Source organism: Crocodylus siamensis, chromosome 6, assembly GCF_052110815.1.
Source record: "Crocodylus siamensis isolate JL-2025a chromosome 6, ASM5211081v1, whole genome shotgun sequence".
NCBI classification, from domain to species: domain Eukaryota; kingdom Metazoa; phylum Chordata; order Crocodylia; family Crocodylidae; genus Crocodylus; species Crocodylus siamensis.
Genome location: NC_143400.1, coordinates 6,586,977 through 6,599,217, shown reverse-complemented (window position 1 = coordinate 6,599,217; position 12,241 = coordinate 6,586,977). Strand labels below are relative to the sequence as shown.

Genomic DNA, 12,241 nt, shown 5'->3' with positions numbered 1-12,241 from the left:
CAGCCTGCAATGACATCACACGCACACGCGTGTGCACAAGCACGCCACCCCCGGATCCGGGGGGCAGCAGAGGAGCTGGCAGGCTGCGGGGCAGGCCCAGGTGGGGTCAGGAAGGAAAGGCCAAGAGGGCAGAGTGGGAGGGGCTGGAAGCGTCCAATCCCAGCCATGGGGTGGGGTTACACACCCAGAGGTGGGGCTTGGGGCTGCCAATCACAGCCTTGGGGAGACAGAGCTGTCAATCAATGCACAAGGGAGAAGCTGCCACCAAGCCCCCCAAAGGGGGTAGGCAGAGAGCTGCCAATCACAGAGGGGGGCGGGCATATCACTGCCAATCACATAGGGGCGGGGCACATAAGCTGTCAATCACAGGGCATGGGCGGGACTCCACCAGTCCTTTTTATTGAGTTTCTTTTCCATCTTTTCTTTCCCACATTTTTGTTATAAAAATATGAAGAAGTCTCTGCCCAGTGCCTCCTGGGGAGGGGCTGGGGGCTCCCCACACCCTCCAGCACAGCCTGGGGCAGGGCACCAGGGGCAGATGGCATCTGGGGGTAGCGCCCACTTGCGTGCCCGGGCACAGCCCCCCCGCCCGTGACACACTGCTTCTTCACTTACACACACGCACATACACACATCCTATGGGAATGGAGGGGGGGGGGCTGCACCAGGCCTGGGAACCTGGGGGGGTGAGGAGCTGCAAGCTGGGGGACACACAGGGCCTGGGCAGGGGGCACTGCCCACTGGGGGGTCTGCATGGACCCCCAGGGCCGGCGGGTGTAGCGGGGTCCCCAGGAAGGGGCAAGGAGCAGGGCAGGTCCTATAGCCCACAGAGCTGCACATGGGGATACCCAGATACAGGCGGGTGCGGCTCCATGTGTGTGCACAGCCTGGGGCGGTCCTACACACATACATGCACATACACACATGCATGCACACAACCCCCATTCCTGGGCATGCATGTACACACACGTCCAGCCTGTGCTAACACGTGTGCACACACGCGGTGCCCCCCCCCGTCTGCAGCTGACTGGGCTGGGGGGGCTTGGGCAGTGCAGCCCCCTGCCCCACTGGGGCCTAGTGGGCAGCAGGGCCACCTCCCAACCTGGCAAGAATCTCCCAACACAGCCCCTGGCTTGAATAGTCCCCTCACACACCGACACACACCAATGTACACACGCATGTCCCATGTGTGTCACCTCCACGCCACGACTGCAGTCCCACCCCTTGCCTCTCTCAGCCCCCACCCCCCCGCAGCATCCATCCATCCCCGCGTGGTGCCTGCGAGGGCGTGGGCTGAATGGAGTAGCACCGTCCACCTGTCCGGCCCCCTGCGGTGCTCAGGCTGTGGGGTGTTAAGCTGGTCCGTGGGTGTCTCCCCGCTCCCGGCCCGGTCTGTAGTCCAGGGTGCAGCCCCGCCCCAGGCGGGCACATGGCGGGGCTCCCCCGGCGGCCCCGTCCCTGCCCCACACGGTGCCATGCAAAGCTCCAGGTGCCCACGGGGAGCTCACGTCCGCTCCGCTCTGCCCCCGGGGCTGAGGGGAGGGGGGAGGGGGGGGGGCTCAGCCAAAATAGGGACGGTCACTCTGGAAGTTGTAGTCAGGGCAAACCTTCTGCACCAGCTTGTAGTCGAGACTAAGGAAGGAGACGAAGACACAGATGACTTTGAAGGGCTTGGCACAGAGCCAGGCAGCGTGGCTCTGCGTGTGCTCCGTGAAGCAGGCCTGCGCCGGGTCGTACAGGCAGGGCCGCGGCTTGCGGGCACGCTTGGTCTGCTCGTACTCCACGTGGCAGTTGAAGGCCTTGGGCAGTGTGGACTGTGCCGGCACCGGGGCGGGCATGGGCACCAGGGGCCGCGGCAGCACCAGGTCGAACTCCACCACCTTGGAGGGCGGCACGATGCTGACCGAGACGTTGCCCAGGCTGGACGAGTTGTGGCGGAAGTAGACGCTGAAGGTGCCGTTGACGTGGTCCACAATCTTGCCCGTCACCAGGAGGCTGAACTTGAGCGTGCGGATATTCACGTAGAAGTCGCCCCAGCCGAAGAGCTTGCGGGCGCGCCCAGCTTTGCGCCGCGCCGGGCCACCGCCCTCCGTGCCCGTCCGGTTCTGGGGCCACGGCCAGGCCCAGGGGCCGGCAGGTGGCTCGGCCTTGGGCTCAGCGCCTGCGAAGAGGCGCCCGGCTGGCTTGAAGGCGCCATAGGGGCCCGGCTTGAGCAGCCCTGAGGGGCCGAGCTCCACGTAGCCCAGTGTCTTGGGGGGCTGCGCAGCTGCGCCGGGCACCTGCAAGGGGGAGAAGGATCAGTGCGGCCGGCCCAGCCCCGACCCTCTTCTGCTGCCCCCATCCAGACCCCCCACCCATTGGTGGCAGGGGGCACTGAGACCCCTGGAAACCCCGAAGCCGGGGGTCTTGAGATAGCTGCTCCATAGCCCCCCCCCAGCAGCTGGCCAGGGCCAGTGCGGGGCAAGACGGATGGCTGCGCTGATGCCGGCTGGCAGGCCGTGAGTTGCGCCTGGCACCGCGCCCGTGCCGTATGGCACTGTGCAGGCCCCCTCCCCGCTGCAGCTGTGCCCCCAATCTCTCTGCTCCCCCAGCCGGAGCCGAGCCTGGAGCAGGGAACAGGCTAAGCCAGCAGCCCCCCCACGTGCCCCTTCCCGGCCGCACACCCCGAAGAAGCCAGGGGTCCTGGGCCCCAGGCACAAGGATGGGGAGTGAAAAATACCACCATTCACACACATATGCACACCCCTGCATGCGCCCACACAGGGTCACCCTCCCCCCCCCCCCACCCCGTGCCTCTCTCCCAAATGCAGCTGCAGGCTTGGTTTCCAGCTGTGCACACACCTGGATGCACACACACTCACACGTGTTCACACCAGCTCAGCCAAGCCCGGGAGGGGGAAGGGGGGGGCCGTGCTGCGCCAGTCGCAGGCGTCAGTCACAGGTACACGGCGCTGGCAGGGAGCCTCGTTAGCGGCAACAAGGAGCTTGGAGGAGGGAGGGCAGGGAGGGGGTGCCAGACGGTGCCCACGGTGCTTTGGCTTGAGGCGGGCGGTGCAGGCACGGGGCACCAGGGCCAGGCGACACAGAACCAGGGGAGGGGGCTGGAGAGGGGCTCGGCCGGGGTCTCTTGGCTCTGGCAGCTGTGGGCACCACATAACAGGGTGGGGGGGCTGGGCTAGTCCCACAGGTGGTGGGGTGCCAGGCCCGGGGCCCAGGACCTGTGGGGCAGCTCGTTAGCGGCGCCAGCCACATGAGGAGGCAGGCAGCAGGCGGGGGGGACACCCTGAGCCGCTCGTTGCCGCCGCGCACCGGAGCCTGTGATGTGTGGCCGAGGGCACCGGCGGCATCTCCGCCCCCCAGCTAATTGCTCCTGGCAGGGGGAGGCCTGGGGGGGGCCATTGTTCCCAGGTTCGGGGGTCGCAGGCGCTGCCAGCAGCGCTGCCTTGTTCTGCAGCGACGTGGGGGGAGCAAATCCTGCCTGCCCACAGCCCCAGAGACAGGGTGAGCGTGGGAATGGGGGGCATCCGGGGGATCTTGTAGTACTCGCCTGTGCCATCCGCCCCCCCCCAAACTGTGTCTCAGGATCAAGTTGGGGGTTTGCAGTGCCCAGGTGGGGCAGGGGGAAACTGAGGCACAGGGCAAGGGCAGCGACCTAGTGTAGGCCCAGCCCCATCCGAGCCTCATCCACCCAGGCCCTGCACCCCTCCAGCCCCACATGCTGCGAACACCACCTAAAGGGTGGCACGAGGGGCAGGGCCAATGGGGAATTCCTGGGCCTGGCTATTGCCTCCCCCGCCCCGGGGTGCCAGCTGTTCCCCCCCGTGCCCAGCCTCCACCTCCTCTAGCCCCCCCATCTCCGCCAGCACTGCTGCGTTCGGCCTTATCTATATTTCAAGGCAGCTTCAAAGCGGCGTCTGAGCTGCGCGGACGAGACGGGGCCGCAAGATGCTGAGATACCCGGGGGGGGGACAGGCCCCCCACTGCGGACAAGGGAGACGGTGCCGGGAGCGGGGGGGGGGGGGCTGCTGCCTCATTACATCCCCGTTATCTCCCATCTGCTCCCGGCCGCCGCGGTTATTAATCCCATGGCTCATGCATATTCATGCCCCCCAGGGCCCCCCCAGCAGGGTGGGGGGGATGCCAAGCCGGAAATTACCAGGAAATGAGTGCAGGGCATGAGGTGCCTGGTGCCCAGAGGCTCCCTCCCCCAGATCATGACAGGTGCCCAGAGTCCTCCCTGGGCCCATGACCAGTGCCCAGAGCCGCCCCCCCGGCCCATGACTGGCATCCAGAGCCCCCCCTCACCCCAGGCCATGACCAGCGCTCAGAGCTCCCCCCTCCCGCCTGGGTGCCAGGGGCCACCTGCAATGCACTGCAACCAGGCCAGGAGTCTGCAGGTCAGGAGTGAGGGGCACAGGCAGGGCTAGGGGGGGCAGGGGGTTGCAGGTCGGGAGTGAGGGGCCCTGGCAGCCCCCCCAGCCCCCGGTCTGGGCTGGAGCCTGTGGGGGGCACGATGAAAGGGAATCACAAAGCAGGGAGGCGCCTGCCAGCACAGCCCCATCTATCGCAGAGGGCCGATGGGAGCCGGGCTGGGGGGGCCCTGGGCAGCCGCGGCAGAGATGGGGCCTGACGGGGCCCCCACCACAAGTCACCCACAGGCCAGGAGCCTAGGGCAGGCCCCATCCAGCCCCCCTCCACCTGCGACCCTATAAACAGTACATGCACACGTGTGTGCAAGGCAGCAAGAGGCTCCCTCCCTGTACACACCACACCCACGGCCTCCCCTGTCCCACTCAGCATGTGCAAAGAAGAGAGGCTCCGAGCACGTTTGCATCACAAGTGTGCGCCTCTGCCCCTTCTCCGCGCCCCACTGGTGCCCCTCACTTTTGACCCACAGCCCCTTGCCCCTCCACAGCCCTGCTGGTGCCCCTCACTCCCAACCCGCAGCCCCTGCCCCTCGTCTTGGCCTGGTTCATCTTGTCTCCAAGGCTGGGGGTCTACACCCCGCCCTCCAGAAGCGCTTGTCATCCCACCCCCTTCGTTACCCGAGGAGATTAATTGGAGCGGTCCAGGGGCTGTCCCCAGGGCCCCCCACAAGCTCCCCCCGCCCCCCTCCCCAGTGGCCCATGGCATTTCCAAAGGTTAGCAGCAAACAAGGTGCCGGTGACAGCAGCCATTTGTCTTGGCGCGTGGGGGGGGACAGGTTCTTAGAGAGTGTGTGTGTGTGTGTGTCCAGGATGTCTGGGCTGTGCTTCTGCATGTGTGTGTGTGTGTGTGTTCTGGGTTCTATGTGTGCATGCACACACGTCTGTGTATGAATGTGTGTGTCCTGGACACTTGGGTTCTGTGTGTATGTGTCCTGGATGTCTGGAGGGGCGCACGCGCGTGTGTCCTGGATGTCTGTGTTGTGTTTCTGCATGTGTGTGTCTGTGTGTGGATGTGTGTGTCCTGGACGCCTGGGTTCTGTGTGCGCATGTCCTGTGTGTGTCCATGTGTGGATGTGTGTCCTGGACGCCTGGGTCCTTAGAGTGTGTATGTTTGTGTCCTAGTTGCTTGGGTTGTGTTTCTGCGTGAGTGTGCATGTGTCCTGGCTGTCTGGGGGAGGTAGTGCGTGTGTCCGTCCCAGATGCCTGGGTTGTGTTGCACTTCTGTGCTCAGCCTGTGAGTGACAGGTGGATAATGAAGGTCCCCAGCGCGGCACAAATGCGGCTGCGGGTCGCTGCGGGGGCTGGGGCGGGGGCACCGGCCCGAGGCGGGCAGGACCCGAGCCACAGCTGGGGGTTCCGGCGCTCCTTGCACAGCCGCGCCCTTGCACGCCCGCACTTGCACGCGCAGCTGCCAGGCGCCCGGCGCGGCCCCGCCGAGGTGCAAATGAAAGAAGCCGCGAGGTGCGAAGGGGGGGGGTCATGGCGGAGGTGATGGCGGGGAGGGGGGAGGCAGCACAGGCAGGAGGGGGTTAAAGCGGGGGGGGCAGGAGAGCAGTGCCGACCCCTCCTCTCCCCGGGGGGGGTGTCCGTCGGCCAGAGGGAGGCGCCGCTCTCAGGTGCGTTACGGTAGCGGGCGGTGCGGGAGGGGAAACTGAGGCGGCGGGTCGCGGTGAGGGGCGCCGGCGGGGGTGCACCCCGTCCTGCCCCGTGCCTCAGTTTCCCCTGAGCCCCCCGCTCCCCTCCCCCTCCCCGCCGCTGCCGCCGCCGCCGCACTTTATTATCGCAATAAATGTCGCCATAAACCGCGGCTGGAAACGCGGCCCCGGGCGGCCGCAGCCTCGTAAATCGCCCGACGGCCCGGCCCCCCCCGGGCCCGCACTCCCCACCTGCAGCCCCGGCCCTTCCCCGAGGTGCTCCGCACCGCCCGCAGCCCTTGCGGGTGCCCCGCCCCCCCGCCGCGGTCCGTGGGAGCCGAAATCCCGGCGGGCGCAGCCAATCCCGCGGATAATTTGTTTCATGTGTAAGTGGCGCTGGGCGCGGATTAGGGCCTCGCACCGGCGCGGCGGACAGACGGGCCCGGGGGGGCGGCATCTCCCGGGGCCCGCGCTCCCGGCCCGCTTGCCCCGGCACCAGGCCGCGGCTGCAGCCCCGCTCCCGCCTCAGTTTCCCCGCCTGCTCGGAGCCCACCCGAGGCGGGGGCCGATCCTGCCCCCGGGCAGCCCTCGGGTGCGACGAGCTGGGGGGATCGCAGCAGTGCCAGGGCCCCCCCCACGTGGAAGTGCCCCCCCAGCCCCTCCCGCCCGTGTTAGCGCTGCGGACAGATGGGCCGCGCTGCAAATCCAATTACCGCGGCGCAGCTGCCCGGAGCGGACACACGGGGGCGGGGGGAGCGGAGCCGGGGCCAGGGCGGCGCGGGAGGGGTCCCTGGCTACCCCCCCATCCAGGCCCCGGGGGTCTCCGCGGCGCGGGGCCGGCACGGGGCCCGTGTGCCCGGTGCTGCACAGGGCAGCCGGGCCCGGCGCCTGCGCGGGGGAAACTGAGGCCGGCTCAAGGTCAGGGCAGGGCTGGAGCTGACGCAGAGAAGCCAGGCGTCCTGCCCCCCCCCCCCGCCTGCGTAGGAGCGGCCGGCAGCCTGAGTCACTGGCGGCACGAGTTGGCGGGGGCTCAGCCTCGGCCGCCCGGGCCTGGGCTGGGGGCGGGGGGCACTGATCTGCAGCAAGCCTCGGCCTTTTAGGCAGCCCCCCAAGGAGCCAAGGCGCCCGGGTCCCTCCGCGCCCGGTGCCACGGCCAGGGGACAGGCCGCGGGGAGGGCCCCGGTGTCCGGGCTGCTCCCCCCGCCCCGCGCTCCTTCCCCCGCACTGCGCAGAGTCCGCATCCGGCACCGCAGCCCCGGCCAGGCCCGGGGGGGGTCCTTGCCGGGCAGGGGTGGGGCTGTGTGTCACACGCACACACACGCACGCCGAGTGTCTCTCAGTCACACGCAGTCTCACGCTCATGCACACGCGCGCGCTCACAGTCATGCTCTCGCACACACAGTCACACATTTTCACTCGCACATTGTCACACACAGACACACAGACACAGTCTCGCTCAGTCCCACGCCCTGTCTCGCGCGCTCACACTCACACAAACACGCACAGTCACACATTCTCACTCGCGCGCACACTCTCTCACAGTCACACTCAGGGTCACACATGCTCTCACAGACACACACACACACACACATCCAACCAGTCACAGCGCTCTCACACAGTCACACATTTTCACACCCAGTCACAGACACGCAGGGTCACACTCACAGGCACACACCCAGTTACACACTCATGGGCTTGGACAAGCGGCAGCGCACAGCCCCGACCTCCTCCCCCCGCAGGATACCCCCCCACCCCAGCCCCAGAGCAGGGGCAGGGCGCCCGGCCTGCCCCGGCTCCAGCCCGCCCCCGGCCCAGGCCCCACACCCCTGTCCAGCCCGGCCGCCCCACACCCCGGCCCCGGCCCCGGCCCCGGCCCGGCCCCGCTCCAGCCCGGCCCCGGCCCCGGCCCCGGCGCCGGCTCAATCCGATCAAAACAAACCCATTTGTCTTGGCGCTCCGGTGCAGACAGATGCTGTTCCGTGCCCCCCCCGGCCCGGCCCGGCCCCCCGGCGCTCCGCGCTCGCCCAGCGCAGCCCTGCCGGGTGCTGGGGGGCGACCGGGGGCAGGTCCGGGGGAGGGGGAGCCCCGGAGCCCCTCCAGCCCCCGCCCCGGCAGCGGGAGGACCCCTCGGGCAACCCCAGCGCAGCCCCCCGGCCCTAGGAAGCCCCGGGGGCCCGATCCACCCCCCACTCGCGCTAATCCGGAGTCAGCCCGAAGGCCCCGGCTGCCCCCTCCGGATTTACTGCCTTCCAAGGGGGACGCGCCTGGCCTGGCCAAGGTCAAGGCGGGGGGCGCCGCACCCCCACCCCAAGCAAGGGGCAGCTCCGGCCCGCTTGCCCGGGGGGGGGAGCAGCGCACGGCCGGACACGGGGGCGCGGGGGCCCGGCCTGGGGGGGCTCCCGGTGCCGCTACCACGCGAGCTCCAGTCGCGGCGTGGGCCCTTCCGGCGGGACCGGGGCCGCAGTGGGGGCGGGGGGGACCCGACAGGAGCCCCCCCCCCGGGACCGCACCCGCAACCGCGCGTGGGTGGCGCGTGCCAGCTGCCCCCCCCCCCCCCCAGCGACGCGGGGCTGTTTTTACGGAGCGTCTCGTGCGTCCCGCACCCGCCGGCGCCAGACGCTCCCGCCGCCCGCACCCCCCGCACACGCGCTCACACTCACACTCACACACACACGCGCGGGGAAAGGCCGATTCGGGTCCCGGCACCGCCGGCCTCGGGAGACCAATGAAACTTGGCGAGTGCCTGGGGCAGGAGACCCCCCCCTCCACGCACCCCCTATGCGGCACCCCACACAGCACCCCATGCACCCCTACACACCCTAATGCAACACCCCTAGTCCCCCTGTACCAGACCCCTATGCACCACTATGCTACACCCCTATGCAACACCCCATACAACACCCCATGCAACATGCCCTATACGGCACCCCCAGCCAGCCCCTGTGCACCCCCACGTACCCCCAATGAACCCCCTATATGACACCCCCATGCAACACCCCTGTGCAACCACCCCACGCACCCCCTACACGCTCATGCACTCCCCTATGCACCCCCTAGACAAGACCTCCCAGACAGCACCCCACGCCCCCCGGGCACCCTCATGCCTCCCCTATGTCACCGCCCTGTACGACACCCCCATGCAACCCCCCCATGCATCCCCAGACACCCTCACGCGCCCCCCATGCAACCCCCATACGACCCCGCATGCAACACCCCTATGCACCCTCATGCACGCCCCTATGCACCCCCCATGCACCCCCCCCCCTTGCCGCTCCCCAGCCCCACGCGGCAGCAGGCCCCCCCCGCCCAGCCGGGACCCCCGGCCCGTACCTGGAGCAGGAGGCAGGGGCCGAGCAGCAGGGGCAGGCAGCGGCACAGCCCCATGGCGGGGGCGGGGGGCGAGCCGGGCCGGGCCGGGCTGCCCGAGCGGCGGCGGCGACGGAAGAAAGTTGGAGTCGCGGCTCGGTCCGCGCCGGAGGCGGCGGCAGCTCCTGCCCGCTCCCGCGCCGCCCTCGCCCGCCCCCCGCCCCGCCCCGCCCCGCCGGGGGAGGGGAGGGGGCGCCCTCGGATGGAGACACCCCCCCAATACTGCAGGACCCCAGCCTTGCAGACCCCCCGTTCAATGGAGCAGACGCCTTTAATATTGCAGACCCCCCCTCAGTAGAGCAGGAGCCCCGGGTAGCAGGACCCCCCCTTAATAGTTCAGCCCCCCTTTCATAGAGCAGCGCCCTTTAATAGAGCAGGACCCCCCCAATAGGTCAGCCCCCCTTTAATAGAGCAGTGCTCTTTAATATGGCAGAGACCCCCCCTTTAATATTGCAGGACCCCAATATTGCAGACACCCCCTTTAATAGAGGAGGCGCCTTTAACATTGCAGAGACCCCCTTTAATCGAGCAGGACCCCCCCTTAATAGCTCAGAGCCCCCCTTTAATGGAGCAGACCCCTTGAATAGTGCAGAGACCCTCCCTTGAAGATAGCAGGACCCCCCTTTTATAGCGGAGACCCCTTTAATACAGCAGAGACCCCCTTTAATAGAACAGATGCCCTTAATATTGCAGACTCCTCTTTAGCAGAGCAGGACCCCCACCCTTCATACAGCAGCCCCCCCGCTTCATAGTTCATTCCCCCCTTTAATAGAGCAGACCCCTTTACTATTGCAACCTCCCCTTTAAAAGAGAAGGACCCCCTATAGTATTGCCCCCCCCCGTGCCTGCAGGGGGGTGTCACCCTCTCCCACTCCTCTGCCCCCCCGAACTGGGTCCACTGCGGGAGTTGCAGAGGGGGTGAGGCTGGGAAGGACCCTCCTCAATTGCGCACCCCCGTGGCTATTTACCCCCCCCAAGGCTGAGGCCCCCTTTTTCAGCCCCCGCCCCACCTCAAGGAATCTCCCTTTTCCACGACCCCCCCCCAGCCACTCCCATCACCCTGCTGCAATGGGGCTGGGGGTAGCAGTGGCTCCAACGCCCCCCTCCGGTATCTACACTGTGGGGGGTGGGGGGGCATATCCCCCCCCCAGATGCAGCCATCAAAGGGCTAAAAGCCCCCCACCCCTCGGAGCTCAGAGCGGGGGGGTGTTAAACTCCCAGCGCTAGGGGCAGGAGCCCCAGGCACACGGGGCGGGGGTCTGGCTTGGCTGCTCTGGGGGGTGGCGGCTCTTTTTCTGGGGAAAAACCCCCAGATTTGGCCTTAGGCCGATGGTTTTTTTTCCCGCCAAGCGACTGCAGGGTGGGGGGGACTGGGAGCCAAGAAGAACAGATGGGCGACGGTGGGGGAGGAGAAGAGAAGGGCGGGGGGGCAGGGGCTGCTACCAGGGCCAAGGGGTGACAACCCCCACAACATGGCACTGGGGGGGTCAAAACGGGGGGGGGGCCCTCGGAGCAGGGACCCATGATCACCTATTCAATGAGAGCCCCCGTCCTGCCCCCTCCCCCATTTCAAGGCTAGTAAAAGACCCCCCCGAGCCCTGCACCCAGGGGTGCGGCAGCAGCTGGGAGCTTCCACCCCCCCGGGTCCACCCCCTCCCCTGCACCACCTGGGGGGGCAGTGGCCCAGTCCCCCCCAGCTCCAGGCCCCCCGCCCCTCCCCAGGCTCTGACTAACCGTGGCAGAGGGCGGGGGGGGCAGTGGGGAAGCGCCCCCAGCTCTGTGTGTGTGTGTGTGGGGGGGATCCCTTGCTCTTTTGGTACCCCCCAAATACCCCCCCCCAAAAGCCGCTGCAGTGTCTCCAGCTGTCAGGCAGGAGCCCGGACACCTCCCCCCCCGGGGGATGTGCGGTGGGGGGGGGCTGACAACCAAGACTCCCTTTCAGGGCAGCTTCATGACCCCCCCCACAATGTCCCCCCCCACACCTAGGTCCGATTCCCACCCGTGCCCCCCTCCCAGCGCCCCGATTCCAGGGGACGGGCGGGGGGAGGAGTGGGGGGTCGCAGGCGATGGGGGGTTGGGTCCAGCAGGACCCCGACGGCTGCGGGGGGGGCTACCGCCCCCTCCCCAAAGAGGTCTCAGGCCAGCAGGGACCCCGCGCTGCCCCCCCGCCCGGGGAGGACCCGGAGTCCCGACTCGTGTCCGCCGGGAGCCCCCCCGCGCCCAGGGAGGCCCAGCCCGCCCCGACGGGCCCCCCCGCCGGGCCCCAGGCCGCCGAGCGAGCCGCTTCGCCCCCGCCCCCGCCGAGGAGCCGCAGAGCCGACGGCAGAAGCGGGGGGGGGGGGGGCTGGGGGGCGCCGGGGGGGCCAGCCCCCCCCGCAGGGCGGCGGCCGGGGCAGGGCTCAACAAAGAGCCGGGGCTGAAAATAGCTGGGGGGGGGGGACGGACCCCAGGTGTCCGGAGACAGCGCTCTGCGGGGGGGGCAGTCCTTGCTGGGACCCCCCCCGCCCCCCCGCGGGGCAGAGCGGAGCCGTCGTGCCCGGCCCCGCCCGATCCATCAGCATGGAGCCGGGGGGCCCAGCGCCCCCCCCCCCCCCCCGACGTGTCCTTCAGCCCCGCACACCGCCCCCGGGGGGCTGCAGGGGCCACGGGGGGGCGGGGGCTGCCCTGCTGGAGGCTCTGCCCTTAGCCCCGGGGCACGGGGGAGGGCTCGGGGGGGCTGCACCGCTCCTCCCTGCCCCCCATGGGCGGGTGCGGCCCCCCCGCACCCCGCAGCCTGGGCCTGCCGCGGCCGCGGGCGCCACCTGGTGGCCAACG

The 12,241-nt window shown here is 69.0% G+C and overlaps 1 protein-coding gene across 1 annotated transcript; it reads right to left on the bottom strand.

Annotated features, from left to right (window-relative positions):
- Nucleotides 1–375: 375 nt before the first annotated feature.
- Nucleotides 376–9,579, bottom strand: NXPH4 (neurexophilin 4). The gene is made up of 2 exons (XM_090051676.1): nucleotides 9,392–9,579; nucleotides 376–2,279 (listed from the first exon to the last, which is right to left on the bottom strand). The coding sequence occupies exons 1-2, from the start codon at nucleotides 9,443–9,445 to the stop codon at nucleotides 1,560–1,562; spliced, it is 774 nt and encodes a 257-aa protein (XP_089907802.1). The 5' UTR covers nucleotides 9,446–9,579; the 3' UTR covers nucleotides 376–1,559.
- Nucleotides 9,580–12,241: the final 2,662 nt, after the last annotated feature.